This window comes from Vigna unguiculata, chromosome 3 (assembly GCF_004118075.2).
Source record: "Vigna unguiculata cultivar IT97K-499-35 chromosome 3, ASM411807v1, whole genome shotgun sequence".
NCBI lineage: Eukaryota > Viridiplantae > Streptophyta > Magnoliopsida > Fabales > Fabaceae > Vigna > Vigna unguiculata.
This window is the reverse complement of record NC_040281.1, coordinates 65,176,407-65,198,921: the sequence shown is the minus strand read 5'-3', so window position 1 is coordinate 65,198,921 and position 22,515 is coordinate 65,176,407. Positions and strand designations below refer to the sequence as shown.

The 22,515-nt window shown below is 32.0% G+C and overlaps 3 protein-coding genes across 5 annotated transcripts in view; all 3 read left to right on the top strand.

The window, feature by feature from the left end:
- Positions 1–4,240, top strand: LOC114179854. Its single transcript, XM_028066334.1, has 6 exons — positions 1–397; positions 781–975; positions 1,422–1,538; positions 1,668–1,817; positions 2,859–2,917; positions 3,847–4,240. The coding sequence occupies exons 1-6, from the start codon at positions 182–184 to the stop codon at positions 3,980–3,982; spliced, it is 873 nt and encodes a 290-aa protein (XP_027922135.1). The 5' UTR covers positions 1–181; the 3' UTR covers positions 3,983–4,240.
- A 5,823-nt stretch (positions 4,241–10,063) lies between these two features.
- On the top strand, positions 10,064–14,911 carry LOC114176790 (cx9C motif-containing protein 4). 2 transcript variants are annotated; one of them, XM_028061950.1, is made up of 3 exons: positions 10,081–10,191; positions 13,453–13,500; positions 14,455–14,911. In XM_028061950.1, the coding sequence occupies exons 1-3, from the start codon at positions 10,106–10,108 to the stop codon at positions 14,585–14,587; spliced, it is 267 nt and encodes an 88-aa protein (XP_027917751.1). In that variant the 5' UTR covers positions 10,081–10,105; the 3' UTR covers positions 14,588–14,911. The 2 variants fall into 2 exon arrangements, with proteins under 2 accessions (XP_027917752.1, XP_027917751.1); XM_028061951.1 differs by lacking the exon at positions 13,453–13,500 and having other exon boundaries at positions 10,064–10,191.
- Positions 14,912–16,018: 1,107 nt separating this feature from the next.
- Positions 16,019–22,515, top strand: part of LOC114177199 (DExH-box ATP-dependent RNA helicase DExH7, chloroplastic) — a 40,957-nt gene continuing 34,460 nt past the window's right edge. For both annotated transcript variants that reach the window (XM_028062457.1, XM_028062456.1), the window contains exons 1-7: positions 16,019–16,364; positions 16,468–16,570; positions 16,665–16,855; positions 17,928–17,984; positions 19,211–19,361; positions 19,438–19,838; positions 20,554–20,772. In XM_028062457.1, coding sequence (XP_027918258.1) covers positions 16,077–16,364; positions 16,468–16,570; positions 16,665–16,855; positions 17,928–17,984; positions 19,211–19,361; positions 19,438–19,838; positions 20,554–20,772 — 1,410 coding nt within the window. In that variant the 5' untranslated portion in view covers positions 16,019–16,076. The remainder of the gene's footprint in view (positions 16,365–16,467; positions 16,571–16,664; positions 16,856–17,927; positions 17,985–19,210; positions 19,362–19,437; positions 19,839–20,553; positions 20,773–22,515) is intronic.

The following is a 22,515-nucleotide window of genomic DNA, read 5'->3' as shown; positions in this document are numbered from 1 at the left end:
GAGAAGGAAAAGGGTAACATTTGTTTAGGATTGGATTGGGAAGGAAAGCAGAGGCAGAGGTTGGGGAGGTGGAAAAAGAAACAAAAGAATAGAAAAAGGTGAGGAAGAAATCGAGGAAAAGGAAAAAGGAAAAGGAAGACGAAAAGCGAAGATTGTAGTTTAGGAGGATTAGGAAGAAGGAATGAGTGCAACAGTGACTCTAACTCTGAACCTATGCCCTAGTTCCTCCATCGTCACCGCCTCTCATCTCTCTCCGCATTGCTATTCCTTCAAGAGCATACCAAACCCTAATATCAATGCCTTCTTCAGCTTCTCCCTCTCTCTCTCTCTGTTTCATCACGGACGCGTCGGTACCTGCAAGAAGCTCGTACCCAAACCATTCCCCTCAAGACGGACGGTATCTCTCTCTCGCCCCATCTTTCACAATTTTATCTATGCAACTTTGTTATCTTATCGCTTCAAAACTTGTTGCTTTTGAATTTTATTGGGAATCCATAACTCAAAGCTAATATTATATCACGCATTAATTCTATTGATTGATAATTCATTGTATCATTGAGTGCCGGCCTTGTAAAATACACACACTTGTCAATTGTATTCTAGTTGCATTTTCATGTACCGGAATATTCTGTGGTGATTAGGTTAGTATTACTAGTATTTTCTCCTTTGTTCTGCTCATGTCAGCTTGATCTTGTATCGTTGCCATTCCTTGTGGCTTGTGGGCAGTTGTTGTTCACTAATTTTTACTACCAGGGACTCTGTTTTTATGTACTCGTATAGTGGCTTTATGGACATATGAATAGAGATCCAGATACAACCAGCCCAAGTTATGAATTGGAGAAGGGGTTGGCCTTATTTGGTTCCGATGAAGAACTGGCAACACAAATTCCAACTCAGGTCCAATCAGTTGTTGAAGGATCTGGGTCAATTCGTGTATCAGAGTTCAAACCTGTTCCTGATGTTGATTATCTGCAGGTTTGTAACCATTTTGATGCACAGCTTATACGGACTCTGAATTAATAATTGTAAAATGTCAGTGTCAATTTGATCACCTGTTCGTGTAAGGACTTTAACCTAATTATCTTATTTCTTGTTGATACATCATTGAAAAGCTAGAGCTTATCGGTAGTACATTAATAATTGTAAACTAGAGCTTATTTCTTGTTGATACATCATTGTGAAACTTCTTTAATAAATTTGTAATACATTATTCGATGATAGTATAAAAATGCTTTTACAAAGTGGATTTTTCCTCAAGAATATCTAATGTCTTAAGGAGGTTTATAAAGATGTTGTCTTTACTTTTGACATTTCATTTTAACACAGCTGACAAATGTTGTAATCTTTAATTATTGCAACCTCAGTTGTCTGCCTGACATTAAATTGTACATTATTTTGAACTAAGATTTCTTTTGGAACAGGAGTTATTGGCCATTCAACAACAAGGACCTAGAGCTATTGGCTTTTTTGGAACACGGAACATGGGATTCATGCACCAGGAACTAATTGAGATTCTTAGCTATGCTATGGTTATAACTGTAAGATGCTGTTATTTTATTAGAGAATATCTTATGTTTGCTTGTAGGACACAATTTTATTCAACATTAGTTATGATTTTTTTTTAAAAAATGCTTGCGTGTCTCAATTTCACATCCTTCTGTTTCTAGAAAAATCATATATATACATCTGGAGCATCTGGGACTAATGCTGCTGTTATCCGAGGTGCTTTAAGGGCAGAGAAACCAGAGTTGCTTACAGTTATATTACCACAAAGTTTAAGCAAACAGCCTCCCGAGAGTCAGGAGCTATTGTCCAAAGTAAGATTTAGTTTGAAGGTTTTATTATACACTTTCTCAAAGGTTGGAATATAAGTGTTATACACCTTTCAAAGAAAAAAGCTATTTTATCTGCTTTGCTTATTGTTAATTGTGGTAGATTTTTCACTGAACATCTGTCCGCTCTGTCTATAAGATGATGTCTATTTACCCTGTTGTAAAAGGGATTCCTTTTGTAAATCTTTTTTTCTTTCATGCCCTACTCAGAATTTATTTTCCGTTAGAGAGCTAGCTATTTTCTGCTAGTTATAGTTTGTATGATATCATATGGTAGCAAGTGGCATCCTTTTTTTTATGCCAAGGCATACCCTCTCCACTGAGCGACTAATGATATAATTAGTACAAATAAGAGTTTGTGCTTTGGGTTTTAAAATCATACCGCCACATTTTAATACATGACATCATATGAAGTCATCATCTGTTCCACGATATTTAGCCTCTGTTTTCTCCTTTTCCTCCTGTTATACCTAAGGCCATGTTCTTTCAACAGAAAGTACAGAACCTCTTGGCGACCTTCTATACTGCAGGTTCAAACTGATATTGTCATTTGTTTCTGTGCTGACAAGTTGTGTATCATTAGATGTGTTAGTAATTTATATTGTTTCCTTATGTCATCGGGTTTGTTTTATAAATATGTATATATGCATACTCCCTGAAAAGCATTCATGATTAACTTAGCTTCAATTCTTTTTACCATGCCTGCTGATATCGATTTTGGTATTTTTTTTCTAATATTGCAAAATACTTGTCCATTTTCAAAGCGAAACCCATGTATTCAAATAAATATATTTTTTTGCTGGTGGTGTTCGATATTTTAAATCAAGATGGATTATGGAACATGTCAAGTGTAGTTGGATATTTAGGATCAAATATCATTTTCAAATTTTTAGTTTTTTAAGTATCCAAAATAGAAAAAACCACTTTTGTGTCTATTAGAATGTTCCCTGGTTTTCTAGTGTGACTGAGCGGATTGGTCCAGTTTTTGGGTTACTAATTATTTCAATGATTTTGTTGAATATGCAGGTGAAAAATGTCATAGAAAAGCCCCATAATGATCATCTACCTCTAATAGAAGCCAGCAGGTTTGTAGTAGCTTTATTCTGTCTTACGTTTTTCGGTAATAGGTGCCAGGACTTTGTACTCACAAACCTCTCATCGACTAACATACAAGCCTATCGATGATACCTTGGTAGTATTATTTATGGGTTTGAGTTTAAAGTTTGTGCAAACATCTTTATTATTCATTTTACTGGAAAAAAACCTAAAGAACAAATAATCTAATTAGGAAATTGCATGTTGAAATAAATGGGTGCTACATTGTAAATTGGTTTTAGTGCTGATTTTGGAATTTCTAATGTGACAATTCCCTTTGTACAAAGAATTTAACCCTTGTAAAGTAACCATGTAATATGAGAAAGTAAAAGTTTATGTTGTTGATTTGAAGTAAGGAAGGAGACTCGAATTCTTAACGAACTTTAGATCCACGTTGAAAACAGGATTTCCTTTTTGCTTAATACTCATCTTAACTTCAGAACAGTCGAATCTATATAGAAACAATCCATAGCAATGTTGTTTCAAAACTTTTGCTTTTTATCAGAATGTAGAATTTGTCACTTTTGGAGCCAATTTAAGCAAGTCTATCAACAACCACTAGAGAAATAAAATAAAAAAAATTACAGAGGTAAAATAATTTATGCACTTGAACTTTTGAATGTGTCGTCTAATTTTCTCGTAACACCTGTTATTTAATAGGTACTTTTTTTACATGTTAAAAATTAATACATATATCAATTTCAAGGTTCTCCCTAGTTAGCTAATCCAAATTAGGCCTTGGTCAAGCACTAGTGTAAGTTTAGTTTTTGTAAGGCTAATGTGAATTCGATGAATAAGCTAAGTATTGATTGCCAACATGGCCAACTCTAATTGTTGTTTTAATTTTTTTTCTCACAACTTTTTTATTATTGCAGTAAAATTGGTGCATTATTCTAACTTTCATTTTTTTCACACGCAGGTTATGCAATATGGACATCATTTCACACGTGCAGCAAGTGATTTGTTTTGCTTTCCATGACAGTAGGTTGCTTATGGAAACTTGTCAAGAAGCAAAAAATTTGCGGAAGATTGTGACGCTTTTCTACCTCGATTGACATTTTTATCCATGTGTATACATTATTCTCTTGCACAGGAGTGGGCTGGGAGAGAGTAGTGCTTATTTTTGGTTTGTAATTATTGTTATAACAATCAATGATATTGCCTTAACTTGCTTTTTATATACACCTGTAAAGGTGTTTTAATTGGGAATGGATCCTCTCCCGTTTTTTTCCGAAACGAGAGGTCCAAATCTGAAAATTTAGAACACGGGGTTCTAATAATAAATATCATGCTGATACGAGGTTTCTTATCTATATTTTAAAAAATATATTTTAATATTCTTTCTGACAAAACAGCTTTTGTATGTGTTTTTTGGTGAACCTTCTCGATGATGAGATAGCAATCTGAAAACCAATGTCATCCCTCGTGAGTAGAGATTCTATTTCTTACTCTTGCAACGGATGGCTTAAGAAATTTTCTTCAACCTTTTGCTTTGATGACCTACAAAGTAAATGTTCGAGTAGAACGAATCATACAATGGTTGCAGTGAATTGACCAAAGCCCGGGTCTTCCTCGGAATTCTCAAGCATGTTCTGTTACCAAGTTTGATAGGAACACGAGAGAGTTGTTTCTCGTTTTCGTAAATTTAGCACTTGGTCGAAAAGTCAAGTCGGTGAATAAATTATCTAATCATTGTTGCTCTTGGTCTCCGGTCTCCCAGGACTGTCACTGGCTGTGGTATTAGAGAAGACACGCTCATCTTGTGGGAGGAAATGAATGCGACGTGGAAATTGTTGAGCTATCTTTTAGATGACCATGCACAACTGAAGAAAGACATATCTTGACATGCTTTTTCTATAATCCAGATTACCAACATAATTATTGTTTGTATCGCCTACAATCCTATGACTTAGTCCCTTCCCTTTTTAGAGTAGATACCATACTAGACATTTCTTTCAAAAATTTTAACAAGAAATTTACTATAAATCACATATCCCTTCTAGTTGTTGTTAGATAAAAGAAACATTTCACAATTTATATGCAATAGTTCTTACCTGGTAAATGAAAATTTTACCTATTTTTTCCGTAATTTACAAATCAAGAAAATATTTGATCTTGTCAAGATCTATCATCTCAAAAATAGAGTTTTAAATTTTGCGATGTGAGGAGAACAAGATAGGAGAGAGAAACAAAATACACGAAAAAAGAAAATGAGTTATTATTTTATTACTAAAAACAAAGACCAAAGAAGAGGGATGTAGTCAATATTTAACAATTTATTTGCAATAGTTTTTATCTGGAAAATAAAAAGTTCACCTATTTTGATCATAATTTCCAAATCAAGTGAATATTTGATCCTGCCAAGATCTACCATCTCAAAAATAGAGTTTTAAATTTCACAATGTAAGAACAAGATAGAAAGAAACAAAATGTACGAAAGAAGATGAATTATTATTATCACTAAAAACAAAGAACAAATGAGAGTATACATACAAACATATTAACTCATATACATTTAAATTACATTATCTAACATCTACATCCCCTTAAACTTATGGTGGGATTATCAACAACCATAAATTTATTTATTGTTTTCTGATTTTCGCAAAAGAGGATCCCGAAATAAGTTTGGTAAAGATTTCACTACTTGATTCATTGTTGGGATGTATCAATTGAATCTGATGTTTCTGCACGTGATCACGTGAAGGTCTATTTCGAAATGCTTGGACTTGGGGTGCATCACGGGCGGGATCTGAAGCAAGGAGAATTGCACCTAAATGATTAGAATAAACCTTTGGTATTCCACCATTGATATGAAGCTCAACATGAAGAGATTGTGTCCAAAGTATTTCAGTAAAAACATCAGTTACATCTGTATTCAGCCTGGTACTACTACTAGGCCGCTTTTGTTTATGGGAGTGTAAGGAAATAAGATTAGTTCCAAGATAAATGCAGAAACCGGTTGTGAATTTTCTGTCTTCTATATCAGTGGCCCACTTTGCGTCGCTAAAGTCGATGATGGAAAGATCAAAGGATGGTTGAAGGAGTAAACCGTGATGCATTGTACCTGAAAGATATATAAGGATACGCTTGGTTGTCCAATGATGATGTTGAGGAGCATGAACTAGGCTTTAATAACAGAAAAAGATAATTTTGTTCCCATGATGATTAAGTCCTGTAAAGCACCAACAATGGAGTGATGAACAGTTGAGTCATCAACTGTGGATTGTGCATCATGATCAAGATGCAAAGAGGAGATCAAAGGAGTCGGTTGAGCTTTCAAATGTAACATATGTGCTTTCTGTAGAATGTCATTGATATCTGGTTTTGGGTTCAGGGTTTATATATATATATATATATATATATATATATATATATATTATATATATATTATATATATATATATATATATATATATATATATATATTATATATATATATATATATATATATATATATATATATATATAATATATATATATATATATATATATATATATATATATATCGTTACTTATTTAATTTTGAATATTTTAATAATTTAAACGAGGACGGAGATATGACGGAGACGAGTATTATGGCGGGAATATGTACATTTCAATTTCCATACCCAATTGAAAAAATCGAGGATTTTCCGTACCCATACCTATACCCAAACAATGCGAAAATTCTCCGTCAAAACAGAGACAGATTCAGATAATACTCATGGGGACGAGTTTATTTGTCACACTTTCACTTAGACATAAATAAACCATGTATATGCATGCATAACCGTTGACATTAAAATCAATTATCCTTATCCTTTAATATAAACTAGCATTTTGACCCATACAACACACGGGTTTATTGAAATAAAAATTCATTAAATATTTATAAGAATATACTTTATTATATATAAAATAACAAAATTCACGTTATATTTATTTAAAACAATAATAAGTTAAAATAGTGAATAATAAAGATTTATGATAACTTTGTTTATAATAATAATGTATGATTTAATATAAAGAAATATGTTGAGTTTAGAACAAATTGAATAATATAGATATGTCCTACATGGTATTGCTTGCAATAATGATCGTGTCTTTAAAATATAGATAAATGATTGAAATAATTGAATAACTTTTATTATTATTATTTTTAATTCTCTTTCAATAGAAAATGAAAAAAATCAACTTAAATTGTTATTGAATAGATATACACACATTTTAAATTGTTATTGAATAGATATACATACATTTTGATGTGAAGTTGTTATTGACATTTATAATTTAAAAATTTTCTACTTAATGAACTTAGTTTCACTATATCAAGTAGAATAACTTAAAATAATATGAAATAATTTGTACATTTTTTCTTTTCCCATAAACAATTATACATAAGTGACTCCATGTGCATCTATGAATATAAGTTTTGAAAGTGATTTATTTTCACTCTTATTTATTGTCATTAAAAAAATATAAATATAGGAAGAGTTGTTTTGAAGCTTAAAGGACAATCCTAAATCAAATCAATTTTTAATATACAATATTTTATCATCAATGTTTTTACTTATAATGATAATAGTAGAAAATAATATGCTCGCTCAAATCTTTCACTTGCAATTTTATTTTATTACGAATATCATTCTTATAATTGGGTGTTTTTAAAGACTATTGTAGGTACATATACTTTCAACTTAATCTAAACAGTTATTGTCATTCAATTATCTGGACACATGTTTTTCATATAGAATTTACTTGAGGGGTGCACATGTGATCGTTCCTAAACCTTACAGAATCTAATATCAAGCAATCATCACCCAACCATATACAAGGTCAATCCCCTTCATGTCTAGAACCAAAGAACAAGTGTGATATATATATATATATATATATATATATATATATATATATATATATATATATATATATATATATATATATATATATATATATATATATATATATATATATATATATAAATTCATATTCATCAGTCAATTACAACATTTCATTAGGTACCAAAAATCAATTGTATAAATTCATACACGCAAATAGTTATTAACTTCCCTTACCGTGACTGATCAATGCAAATTTCTAGAACATCAACCAATCTTCCCAAAGTTCTAGAACAACAACCACTCTTCAACTCATAAATGTTGTATCTACACATAGAAATATCACAAACATAATCAGACCATAATATTATGATCATTGATCAATAGAGACTCAAGAAGAAGATTAAAACCTCACATGCAACTATGAGATAGTCACATGTAGGCCAAATCAAACAGGAAAAATAAGAATAGGCAAAAAACTAGAAGAAGAAGAAATTGATCGATTAGTCTTGATTAGCTGACCACAAAAATCAATCATACAATATCTGATATTAGAAAAGATAAATCGATGGTGAGAAGATTTAGAGAGAAGTGAGAGAATTATGAGAAAAAAGTTTTTAGAGGAATAAAATATTTCTAAATAAGGGAATTCTTTATGAAATTTTTATCTATATTTAAGCTTTTTGTTATTAAAATAATAGTTTCATTTTTTAAAATAATGTCACTCCAAAAATCCAATTTTGTAGGTTCTCACATTATCTGTTTTATTTATTTTTAGAAGTAATTTCTGTATTGTATAATTTAAAAGTAAAAAAATAATTTTCATGTTTATAATTTAGAATTTCTCTTAGATTTTACCATCAACGAATATTTTTAATTTTCAGGTTATACAATTAAAAAATGAAGTAAAAGTGAGAATTTTAATATTCAGAGATACAAAAGAATTTGCTTATGGAGAGTAACTTTATCCGTTGTAGAATACAATCTTTTTTAGGTTAAAATACTTCCTTGGTTGATGTTTTTGTTGAAAAATCTCAAATAAGTTATAAGATTTTTTTTTTCAATTAGGTCCATATTTTTTAAAATGTGTAATAATTAGGCTCATTCTGTTAGTATGGTGTTAACGGTGTTAAGGATATGCCACGTGTCATCTCCTAATTTTTTTGAATTTTTATTTTTATTTTTAAATTTTTTTAAATTTTTTAAATTTTTTAAATTATTCATGCCATGTGTCATATCAATATTGTGCCACGTGTCAAGTGAGTAAGGTGACACGTGTCAAGTCATTGTTTGGATCTCAATTTGGTCCATATATTTGTTATTTTAATTATATTTCAGTCCATTTTTTTTTAATTTTCAATTTCATCCTCTCCAAATTGAGATCAAATAACTTTTATATAAATTTTATAATGATATTTTTATTAAACATTTTAATAATATTAAGTTTATTTTATATTTTGTTTTAAAATTTTAAAATATTTATTTTAACTTGTTACAAAATTGTTTTAAATAATTTATATACAAATGTTAGAGTTGGTTTAAAAGTAACAATTTTATAAATTTAAATATAAAATTTTAAAACAATTTTGTAAAAAGTTAAAATAAATATATTTAAAAAATGGATTGAAATGTAATAAAAATAACAAATATATACCAAATTGAGATTTAGACAATGATTTGACACGGATCTTGACACTTGGCGCAATATTAACGTGACACGTGGTATGAATAATGTAAAAAAATTAATTTAAAAAAAAATCAAAAAAATGTGAAGCTGGTCCTTAACACAGTTAATACCATACTAACAAAATAGACCTAATTGTTACACATTTAAAAAAATATGAACCTAATTGAGATTAAAATAAATCTTAAAACTATTTGAAATTTAAAAAAAAAAACATGTACCAACAAGAATCTTAACTTTTTTTTTTTTAGGGTTAAATATATTTTTGGTCCTCAAGTTTCAGCGAAATTTGAAATTAGTCCCTCATCAAAACTTTTGACCAATTTATTCATCTTTCAAAATGCGTGAATTTAGTCCTTTTAACCAAATTTTGTTAAGTTTATCTAACGTTTCAAGCGCATTTCATGATAGTATTTAAGTTAACATTGAAGCAAAAATGTGTTAAACAGTATAAATAATTTAAATACTATCATGAAATGTGCTTGAAATGTCAGATAAACTTAACAAAATTTGGTTAAAAGGACTAAATTCACGTATTTTAGAAGATGAAGGACTAAATTGATCAAAAGTTTTGATGAGAGACTAAACTCAAATTTCGCTCAAACTTGAGTACCAAAAACATATTTAACCTTTTTTTTTATAATACAAATACGTACAATATTTGTGAGAGGTGCAATGGCGCAGGCAACCAAGGAGCCGTGCAAGAAAGAGGCCTGTGACATTCAAGCTTGCCTCTCCAAGAACAACTTTCTTCCACAAAGGTATGCGCCTTTAACCGAATCTCTCTGTCTCGTGTTTTCTCCTTTCGTTTGATTCTCGGACGTCGAAACCCTTAGGTTTCTTATTTTACCGATGCGTAACCGTGTAATCAAAATCCCACCTGTCTATTCCTTTTTGCTGTGATGGTTTCATAAAATTTCCTCACAGTTTTCCAAACAAAGCATCAATTGAAGCGTAGGAGTAAACTAGGAGAACATTTGTATCATGGTCTCACAATAACTACAAGTTGCAATCAGCACCCCTCCGTTAATACTGATTGTTTTGTGGCAAAGCTTACTGAAGAAGAAAAACGAATTAAAGATAAAACGACATTCTTTCTTTGTTTCATTTGGTTAGCATCTTCGTTGTTATTGCAAGTTTTCTCTCTCGTCTACTACTCAACGGGGGAATCAATTCCTTTGTGTGGAGAATTGATTCCTTGCAACCACTCACTTTGTAAAAACTGACTTTCTCATATGTTTAGTGATTCTTCCTCATGGGAATCAATTAGTCGCTAGGAGGAATCAATTCCTTGACCAATTTGAGCTTAGAAGAAATAGTTTTACTTGAAAATTATTTTTTCTTTTATTTAGAATTCATTTTATATTTTAATGTAATTCCTTGAGATAGACATTGCTACAATATAGAGTGTTACATAATTTCATAAGCCTCTAACTCTTTATCTTCATGATGTTTTGCCCTTTTTTCTCCATTAATTCTTTATAAAATTTGCTTTGTTTTTATGAGTTCCTTTTGCTTTTGGGTTTGTCTCTGTCAAGATTCTTTCAACTATTTATGCCCTGATGTGATGTTCAACTCATCCCAATCTTTTGTCAAAATCCCTCTAGTTTTTGGAAATTCTTAGATTTTATTATGAATTGAGTTTAAGTTCAACTCATCCTCACAATAGTAAGGTGAGATTTGCCCCTACTTATATATTGTAAGTATTGTAAGTTGGTCTTATCTCAGGTCGATGTGAAATCTCTAATGCCCCTCTCACATTGAGGACTAGATATCTCGAACGTGGAACTAAATATTTTTCGGTGGTATGATAGCGGCTCAATAACAGATTATATGATAGGCCCATCAAATCTCATTAGGATCAACTCTAATACCATATTATAAAGTGAGTTGAAGTCTAATCCATCATGAAAAAACCGGCTTATAAGATTAGGTAGGTTTGATCCCTCTTATATACTGTAAATTGACATTATCTCTAGTTCATGTGAGATTTTAAAAAGTATTCCATAGGTTTTTTGTTATGTGACCATTAAATCCATTGATTATTTTCCAATAGCTGTCCAGGCAACATCACATGGAGGTTTAGAAGCCAATTGGACAACCCTTCCCTAAATGCTGCTACTGGAGGAGCATTTATGCACTTTTATGCGTGTCATCTTTCTCAGATGCCAGTTGGCGTGTGGGGACTATGCATTGCCCTTCAAGTCTTTGTTTGTATTGTTGCTTGTCTTACCAAGTTCATTCGTAGTTTGGATGTGACAAATTTTAGGTTGTGGGTTACACATTGTACTAGATGTTCGGTCTCATCTGATTTTCTGGGTATTTAGGGTCATTCTTTTTAGATTTGTGATTTTCTAATAATCTTGTTGGCATGTGCGGTCTATGCACTGAACTGGTATTGTCTTCATTCCACTCCTCATGGAAACCTTGCAAGCCTCTTCATTTTATATTATTTCTTATTCCCTCAATGCTATTATGTTTCTCTTGGTCCCTCTTGGTCGACATTATTGGGTATTGAGTTTTGGTGCCTCACATAACCTAAATAGAAATCTATCTTTGTTTTTAAACTTGTCATCACCCAAAAGTGTGCATTAATCACTTCATGATTCCAAAATTCAAGCTACTGACATTGATCACATTTCCCTCACTATTAATTAATTATGTTTTATTGTTTCCTAATCAATTTAATCTCTATAAGCAAGTTGAGTTGATCATTAAATTATGCCATAACCTTCAGTTATGATTCCTTCTTGATACAAAATTGGATTGTGGGATGGGTTACCGGAGTTGGATTTGAATAGCATGGTCTATACCAAGTACCATGTTTGGTAAGTATTTGAATCCACTATATGTAAGCCGATGAGTCTCCTCATTTGTCTAATCCTCGTTTGGATATCTAAATTTGAAATAGCTCAGTGGCATCTTATCTCCAGTTAGAGTGTGAAACATGATGGCATGGAAAGTCATGCTGTAGCTTCCTTTACTCGTTGTGTTCTCAGGCAAGCCTCACATCCTTTTGGTGTTTGGGTTCTCAGTTATATATTCCTTTTCTCTTAGGAATTAAGTTTATGTTACCTTAGCGATTTTTCTCATTGAGTTGTTCGTAATTTCCAAACAGGTGTTCAGAAATCTAAATTTAAATCGGTAAGGTTATTTGTAATTTGCAAAGTGACAATGCCAAGAATTTTTTTCCTGTTTTTATGACCTTACTTGGATTCATACATCAATCTGGTTGCTTTTGCTACTCAACAGAATAGTTTAACCAAAGGAAAACATTGACATATTGTGGACAACGGTCACATACTGCGTTGTTGAATGCTAATGAATGAACCTTCAAAATCTTGGGGCAATGTTGTACTTACCATTGGATATTTGATAAATTGGATGTCATTCTTTGTTCTCAATAACTGGATTCCTCATTCCATATTATATCCTGAGGATCCCTTTTTGCAACGTTCCTCTATTAGTCCTCCTGTCCTGACTTCGGTTATATTATTCATGCCAAGTGTTTCTTCATGAGTTATAGGTGATGAGAACCTTTGAAGATCACATCAACATAGGACACTCATGTAGAAAATGGTTATCACTATTAATCACTCACTACTCAGGAATTTTTTTCTCCATAACTGTTACCTTCTTTGCAGATACATCTTTTTTTTACCTATTTTTTTTATGACCTCATGCTCCTTTAATTGATCCAAAATCTTTCCCTTAGGTGTCCCCTTCTCCTCTTCTTGACTTTGTTGTCTCTACTCTTTTCGCCCCAAAGATACAAGATTCGTTTATACTAGCCCCTTATCTTGGTGAATGATGATTTAGGCTTAAAGTATGAGCAACGATCGCCCCATGATCTTGCTATTGACCCAAGTGATTTAGACATTTAGACGCGCCTCTAGTTTCTTCTCGTGCTCTTTCTCACATTCCTCACCCTATTATAACTTGCCCTTCTTTTATTGTTTGTCCCTTCCTATTGTACCTTTAGCTTTGCCTTATTTACATTGCTTTTCCTATTTCATCGACAGTGGCACCAAACAATGTTTGAAGAGAGACAAACCTGAGATGGAAAATATGTGAGAAACAAACTCTATGAGCATCTAGCTAACATATTATCTTGAGATCTTACATTATTTTTTGGTAAGTCCATCCATGTCATTTAGGATGTAAGAACTTAGAATCTCTTTCAATTTTTTATTTTAATGATAGATCTCACTTTGTAATCTTAAGTAATTTTATGTAGGTTCCACAATAAATTAATTTTGTTTCAAGAGAGAATATAACATATGATTTATTATTATTATTATTATTATTATTATTATGATTATTGAGATCCTAAGAATTCTTGCAGAAAAAATTGTTGTTCGGGATGAAGATCTTATTTCTTCCTTTAATGCTAAAGTCCCTGTAGTAAGTAAGTAATAAATGTTATGATTAATATTCACTGTTAAACGTGTTCTAAGTGGAGGTCAGATTTTTTTCGTATAAATATGTGAGAAACAAAACATAATTAGAGGTCAGATTAAGGAAGCAACATCACTGGTTTCACCTCCCTCCCATGAATCATCCCTAGTTTCAGGGGCAAAATCGGAGGTGACATGCTGGCTGACGTCACATGCATGACATCACGGATGTTAGAGGGCAGCAAGGGGGCCAATAAACAGTGCCACTTTTGCACCCGATTGACAACTTATTCAAATTGATGTTTTACTCAGTTCAAAGCATCGTAATGTGAGAAGCAACGGTTTTTAACTTTTGAGGGAACATCGATTTAGAGTTTCCAGTCTGAAAAAAAAAAACAGCCTTTTAGTGTGTTTGAATACTCATAAGGGACTTCTAACTAAATTTCTGATAAAATTAACGAAACCCTTATAAGCTAACGTCTCACACTGCAAATAAACCAAGCATAATTTCCAACACATGTACTGCAGTTTATTATTACATTTAACATCTTAAATACTTAGTATACGTAGTTGGGAAGAGCATTGTGTTTTCATTGCATCTAATATCATAAACATTCATTTTGTCAGGTGCCTTAAAGTCATTGAGCTGCTGGATTCCTGCTGTGCCAAATGCAATTATAATTCAACTCACTGCGCTTCCCTCTCCGGACTTTTGAAGCAAAAGCCTAAGGGATATAACGCTACTCAACCCATTCATTAATTGAAGAGTGGTTGAGATGAATGAAAGAAGAAATATAAATTAAAAAACAAAAATGAAGGGCTACTGAATGTTTATTTCTTTTCTTTAATTTCTTTCAAATGTGAGTTATGAACCGTTGACGTCATCGATGTACCTCGGTTACTGTTCTCTTCTTGCATGCGTGGCATGTAATTAAGATATTATAGATTTTAGATGTGTATTTCAGAGAAAGCTGTAATCAACAATAAGAGTAGAAGCTAATTCTTAGAATTTGTGGTACCAATCTTTTATATTTTTCAACAGTTTCTATACCAATTTAATATCCAAATGTACTCGGTTCCTTGAGCACGATGCAAACAAACTTTTTTTTTTATTATTTAAGAGACTTTTTAATTAGCATTTATCAGAGAAAATAAGAAAGTGAAATTAATTTCTCCATCAGTTAAAATTAGTGTGAATGCATAATAATAATAATAATTATTACTATTATTATTATTATTATTATTTGTAGAAGTCATTTCTTATTAATTTATACATAATTTGGTTTTAAATTTATTTATAAGTTAATCTTAATTTGTAAGAAAATCAATTTTATTTTTTTATCTATGACTGAACAAGTTTTCTTTAAACATACTACCAAATTATAGACTATGGTAGTGATACTATACATAGAACTGTCAAAATGGGTAACTCGGTTCGGTTTGACTCATCACGGGTTGATAATTTAGTGAGTCAACTCAGTTCATTTATTAGTGAGCCAAAAAAATTCGAATCCTGTCCGGCCTACTACGGGTTGGTGGATTAAACGGATTGGTTCACGGACTCACTTAACTAAAAAAAATACAATTTTTATTTTCATTCAAAACTAAATTATAATTATAATTAAAATCTAAATAAACTTCAATACACTCTAAATACAACCAAAATCACAAAAATACAAATTATTTATATGTTGACTAAAAATAACTAACCTAATCTGATCCAAATGTAAAACCCATCGTATGACCCTTTATTTGCTGGTTGGTGAGCCAACATGGATTTAACCCAGGTGAGCTGGATCAAAATTCAACTCATTGAAACTTTTAAAAATTTTCAATCCAACCTGTCCGAACCCGTGGTGCGTTAGGTTAGTTTGCGGATTCTAACCCATTTTGACAGCTCTAACTATGCATTAGATATTATAAAACATTGTTTTGTACGAAACATCTGTCGAGCAAGCTGAAGAGTGAACAAGTGAATTGAAAAATTAGGGTTTCATTTTACTTTACTAATTAATGAGAGGTAAAATGATCATTTTAGAAAGTTAGGAAGGTGTATTAAAAAAAGATGGGGTGCACGAAGTTGGAGCAGTTAGACAATATTTGATTGAACTTAAAAGTTGGGAATCGAAGTTTTAACATTTTTAAATTTTAATGACGGATAAATTTAACTAGATAAAAGAAAAATAAAATAATTTAGCCCAGCGGCGATGTTTTGATCGTGCGAAAACACTTTTCACATTGAAGAAAATATGGCGCCGAAAAACAACAAGCTGAAGGCAAAGGCACAATCCGGCCCGAAGCTTCAAATTTCGGCCGAAAATGAGAACCGCCTCCGCCGCCTCTTGCTCAACTCGGCCCGGCCCAACTCTGCGGCTGTCACTGCCACTGCCACCGCAACCGCAACCGCGACCGCGACCGCGACGGAGGGTACTCTAACCAAGGCCCAGAAGGCAAAGAAGCTCAAAGCCGTTTACGACAAGCTCTCTTGCGAAGGTTTCACCAATCGTCAAATCGAGCTCGCTCTCTCTGCTCTCAGGGTACACTGCTCGCAATCCATTCCACTCATCTTGAGCATAGAACTATGGAATTTCAATTTTTCGTCAACATTTAAATTCATTTTCGTTTCATTGTAATTTGTAGGAAGCTGCTACGTTTGAATCAGCTCTTGATTGGTTATGCTTGAATTTGCCGGGGAATGAACTTCCGCTCAAGTTTTCTACTGGAACATACAATTATAGCGAAGGTATATAGTAATTCCTTTTATTATATAATATTGTTGATTTCATCCATTTTTTGGACTTTTGGGCAGTGATAATATAATTGTTATGCCTTGTTAGGGGGTTCTGTTGGTGTTATATCAAATCAACCGAACAATTCTACTCCAGCCGTGGATCCATCTATCACAACTAAAGAAGATGCTCCAGAATCACCACTTTTAATCAAGAGACAGTGGAAGGATGATACATTAGATTCTTGTCTACCATCTCAGGCAGATTGGATCAGACAATATGTGGAGCTACAGGAAGAGGTAATTGGAGTCCGTACATCACTGCATGTGAATGCTTTATGCATTTCCTCCAACGACCTCTAATAGACTACGATACAACCTCTTGATGAGAGAAAGCTTGAGAAGCCAAAGTTGAAACACTTTACAACCTGAGTCTTCTAAATCTTTTATCTCAGTCCATATCAAAGAAAAAAAAATGATAAACCACATACATTTTATATTTCGACTTAAGAAACCTCTTTCTCATCAACTCAAATCCAGCGAAACCACTATAAACAAAGTCCCAAGCTAATTTGATCAAGAAGACATTATTCTCCACCAAAATATTTGTCACGTGCAGACCAATTCATAGTCACCAGCCCTTGCCATTGAATGTTCGCGGTCCAAATGAAATTCCTAATCCATTTCTCAATTTCATGCATTAACTTGAGAGGCCATTTATACACCTAGAAGCTGTAAGAGAGTATTCCAACAATAACTGAATTAACCAATTTGTATATAGGATACATTGTCAGTACTCATGGATGATGTACGTAATCTAATCTATGAAGCATTAATATTTATATGATAATAATAATTTATAATTTTTTATTTTCACAATATATTAGGAATGGGGTTTTAATTTGGATTTGACACAATTGCAATTATATGTTTATTATATTTTAGGAATTTTTATGCATTTTAAAATATGTATTTGTCACATATCATTTCCTGTCATTTTCAAAATAAGCATATCTCCTTATCAATACACATCATATAGTGAGACTTCTCTTAGGTCCTACTTAATTTCCTTGAGAGAGAAAGAAAATAAGATTTTCATTGCCTCGACTCTAGTTTCTTCTACCGTTTCTCTATCTTAATGGATAAAATTTGAGAGAAGACATATCTGTAAGAATGAGAGACCCTGTTTCACGTTACTGGATAAAACCCCTGAAAAACTGCTATTCCCTTGAAACGGGTTAGTTTCAGAAACTGGTCCGTTTAGTCTTCAATTATTTATTTGTGCACTCTATTTTTCATGTCAAGTGTTTGGTTCTATTAGGTGTTTGTCTTTTGGTGCAAAGGGAGAGTCTTAATAATGTGGTGTTTGCAGGATGAATCCGAGACTTGGGAGGATGACATATTTATGGGAAATAGTGCCACAAAAAAGGTATTTCTCTCTTTCTTGAAGATTAACAATGCCTAAACATTTTAGATGTTCATTCCAAGCTCAACCCCTTTTCCAATGCTTAGTATCCCCTCTGGTCCTTTTTGTAATAGAAATGTTGAGTGTATTATTTTTGGTCCTAATTAGTAGATCCATTTTTCTGATGTTTTAATTGGTAAATTCCTTTTGTACTATTATTTTATTGTAAAGTCTATCTAGCGAGACAGTCACTCATTCTCTCTGCAAGTTGATTTATTCATCCTTAAATGACAATTTTTGGAGTGGCCTTTTGCATGAGGGACACCAAAATGATACTTTCTCATTGATGGGAAAAAATGAGACTTGGAATCAAGTATGATTAACTTAAAACACATTTGGATTGTTGGAAGTCCCCATTGGATAGGGATAAGGTGATTTCATAGAATATAAGTGGGTACAAATCTCACCTTACAAGCCGGTTTTTGTTGGGTTGAGTTAGGCTTAAAGTCCACTTCTTAAACTTCTCTATAACATTGAAAATAGTTTATGCACAAGTTAAAAAAAAATCAGGAAAGTTTATACAAGAGAACTTTTGCAAATTAGGTTGTGCATAAACTAGTTTTAACTTATGGGGAAATTAATTAAATTTTCTTTTTATTTCTCTCCTAGAAGTCCATGTGAAATTTGTCCAAACATACCCTTAGTGACATGTATAAGCCATCATTTAAGTCATCTAATTCTATGGGTATTTATTAGAGATCCCACATTGACTATAAGACTAAATTATAATATATAAATAGAGTGCAATCCTTATTTTAAAAGCTGGTTTTGTGAATCGAGTTAGGCATAAATTTAATTACTAAGATGCTATTAGAGCCATTTGGAGAATATTTTAGTCAAGTTCATTGGGACTATTGTTCCACTTGTTATTGAGCTCCTATTAGGCCACCAATGAAGATCTTATTCCATGCTCAAGATGTTCATTCCTTGGCATGAAAGAATGTGTTGGAGATCCTATATTGACTTCAAATAAGGATAAATTATAATATAAATGGGGTGCAATTCTTACTAGCAAAATTTTCTGGGTAGTATGATATGCTGATAATCTTATGGGTCTCATCTTCATAAGAGGATGGAGAGTTCGATATTTTCATATTGTTTGGTTCCTATTAACTGTGGAATGATGGAATAACATTGTTTATTCAATTATGATGAGTTACAAGCTTAATCTATGTCTTTTGTCTTGATAGATTTATGAACCTAGGCCTTATGATGTTATTGCGAAGGAGTATCTTGCTGCAAGATTGGAGGCTACAAAAGCCAAGGAAGAAGGAAAAAAAAAACGCCAGGAGCAGGCAGGCCATATCATCCGTAAACTGAAGCAAGAGTTGGCTGCTCTAGGTTAGTTTGAATTTCATTTTGTATTTCAATATTATTTTGTGAACTATAATTGTCTCATTTGATTGTCATTTATCAGGATTATCAGATGACAGTTTGTCCTTAGAACATGGTCATGAAATCAGTTCTAACTTCAAATCTGAGAGAGCATCCACAGGTCATGAGCCTGTTGATTGCTTTAAAGAAAAAACTCCATGTGACACTGAAGGATTGGCTTCTGACAAAACAGCTGTTGATGGAAGTGATCTGGAGAGCCATAGCATGGTAGAGCATCTTGTTAAGTCTGGTTCACCAGTTGTACTTGCTGAAAAAAATTCTGCTCAAGGGGAGGTTGGAGACGTGGAGCTCGGTGGTTTGTTCTTGGAAGATGATTCATCTAGTGAAATGTTACCTCCTGATATTGTGAAAGTACATAAGCAAGAAAAAATTAGAAGACTATCTGAGAAAAATTTGGATAAACTAGAAGGCATTTGGAAGAAGGTAATTTTTGTCTTGCATTTGAGGTTTCTTGATAAATGAATTTAATGCTGTTCATGTCTTCCTGTTGCTCAAAATAACTTTATGCTTCTCCAAAGTTTGAGGAAATGCAATGATTGTATATGTTGAGAGAGGGAGGGGAAGAATTCACGGATGGATAATTGTTTCAAATCAAGTAGATATATTAATCAAGGTGGATGGGATATTTTCATGTTATTTACCTCTATGCATGTGTGTGTGTGTGTATATATATATATATATATATATATATATATATATATATATATATATATATATATATAATTTTTTCTCAGATATATTAATCAAGTTGTTGAATATAGAGAAAATAGGATTTGAGATTAATCTCCCTTGTGTAGAAAATACACATAGGGACTGTATTTATAATAAAGAAAATATGGACTAAGCTCAAAATACATATGAAGACTAATAATAGTAGAAACAGAAAATAAGATATTAATGATATCTTAACACAAGTAAAATGCCACCAGACCTTACATGAAAATTTAAAACTCTTGATTTTGTATATGATTAGGTATTTGGCTTTTGGTGAAAATAAAAGTGTGGTTTCACTGAGATTTATGACTAGGAACTCTGCAGCTTTGCTCCATAGATTTTCTCTTATGCTTAGGAAGATTCCTTAATCCTTACCCTTCCTTTCTTTGTGTTTTTTTTTTTTTTATAATTTACATATTGATAGGGGGACCCTCAAAAGATTCCAAAGGCTGTTCTTCATCAACTATGCCAGAAATCAGGGTGGGAGGCTCCAAAGTTCGATAAAATTGTTAGTAGAGGGAAGAGTTTCTCCTATACTGTAAGTATATTGCGTAAAGCCAGTGGGAGGGGCAAAAATCGAAAAGCTGGGGGCTTGGTCACACTTCAGTTGCCGGATCAGAATGAAACTGTTGAATCTGCTGAGGTGAGTCATCCTTAAGCTTGTCAACTCCATCCTTCTGTAGTTATAGAAGATTTTTTTGGGTACTTAAGTGGCATCAGAACTTATTTTGTTGGGCAACTTTTTCTTTTTTGCTATTTTCTGGTATGAAGTATAGGCTGTGTGTAGGTAATATTTTAGAGAGCTAAGTAGATTGAATTCTATACTTTTAATATATATATACACACACATGCATATACATATATATATATATATACATATATATATATATATATATATATATGCATATACATATATATATATATATATATATATATATATGCATATACATATACATACATATACATACATATATATACATATATGTATATGCATGTACATATACATACATATATGTATATGCATGTATATGTATATATATATATATGTATATATATATGTATATGTATATATATATATATGTATGTATGTTTGTCAGAATTGTTGATTAATGTATTTTAGGAAAGGTTAAATTTTATTCTGTATACTGTTGATTATTTGTTATTAATGCTAGGATTGTGTTTCTAGAATAAATCCCATAATTATTGGGATTTGTCTCCTTAGGATTAGCTGATTGATATTTCCATAATAGCCACAAACTTGTGTACATATAGGTCCAATGACCTAATTATTTTGTATGAGAAATAAAATATTCTATTTTCTAAATCTGAGAAATCCTCATCTTACAAGTCGGTTTTATGAAGTTGAGTTAGGTTTAAAGTTCACTTTTTAACATGGTATCAGAGGCAGGTTAGAACCTATCCTAGTGAGATTTCTTGGACATATTATTCCACCCGCTATCGGACCACCCATTAATGTCTAGTCCCATGCACGAGATGTCTATACCTCGGTGTGAGGGGGTGTGTTGGAAGTTCCACATTAACTAGAGACAAGGCAATTCACAATATATAAGTGGGTGCAATCCTCACCTTGCAAGCCAGTTTTGTGAGGTTGAGTTAGGCTTAAAGTCCACTTCTTAACAGTGTTAGATATATTAGATATCTTATATTAGATATCTTATATCTTATCTTTTATTCTTTTGTTTATTCGTTATTATTTCTTTTCTATCATTATTTGTAATTTAGACTTAAGTCCATAATTTCTTTCTTATAAATACAGTACCCTATGTGTATTTTCTACACAAGGGAAATTAATCCCATATATATATATATATGTGAAGGTTTGCTATTTTACTTACATCAAGAGGATTAGCAGAATAAAGTAAACTGGTACAAGTTTCAATTAAAGATTAAAATTGATTTATCATCAAATGTTCTAAGGCAATTCTAATAGCAAGAATCAAAACCAAAGGAGAATAGACAAAAATGATCTCTAATTAATAAATTCAAAGACCAACTTGTAAATTACATGATATGTTAGTATCCTTTTTAAAGTTTCTAAAGAAATTAACCCAAGAGATTTAGCGTTCCATGAGGAAGACAATGAAAAACATAATGAAAAAGGAAAAGTAAAACAATGAGGATGAGAGAGTGTTTTTTGATGAATGAATGAATGATTGAAGCTTGCCAATGGTCTCCTTTTATAATGTTTTGGATGGACCTCAACTGCAGTTCTATTGAAGATCCAGGAGTACTAGTTTCAATAGCTAATCTAGGTTCTGTTGCTATAAATATTTGCTTAGAGATTTTGTGCATGTTCTGTGCAGTGATTTTAGGTAAACTATCTACCAAGTCTCTAAATTGTGTTTTTCTTTGTTACTCTCATCTT

Coding starts and splice junctions, on each gene's coding strand:
- LOC114179854 (XM_028066334.1), top strand. CDS start 182: ATGAGTGCAACAGTGACTCTAACTCTGAACCTATGCCCTAGTTCCTCC. Junction 398..780: donor CATTCCCCTCAAGACGGACG/GTATCTCTCTCT, acceptor GTACTCGTATAG/TGGCTTTATGGACATATGAA. Junction 1,539..1,667: donor GCTATGCTATGGTTATAACT/GTAAGATGCTGT, acceptor TTCTGTTTCTAG/AAAAATCATATATATACATC.
- LOC114176790 (XM_028061950.1), top strand. CDS start 10,106: ATGGCGCAGGCAACCAAGGAGCCGTGCAAGAAAGAGGCCTGTGACATT. Junction 10,192..13,452: donor AACAACTTTCTTCCACAAAG/GTATGCGCCTTT, acceptor TTTCATCGACAG/TGGCACCAAACAATGTTTGA. Junction 13,501..14,454: donor AAACCTGAGATGGAAAATAT/GTGAGAAACAAA, acceptor TCATTTTGTCAG/GTGCCTTAAAGTCATTGAGC.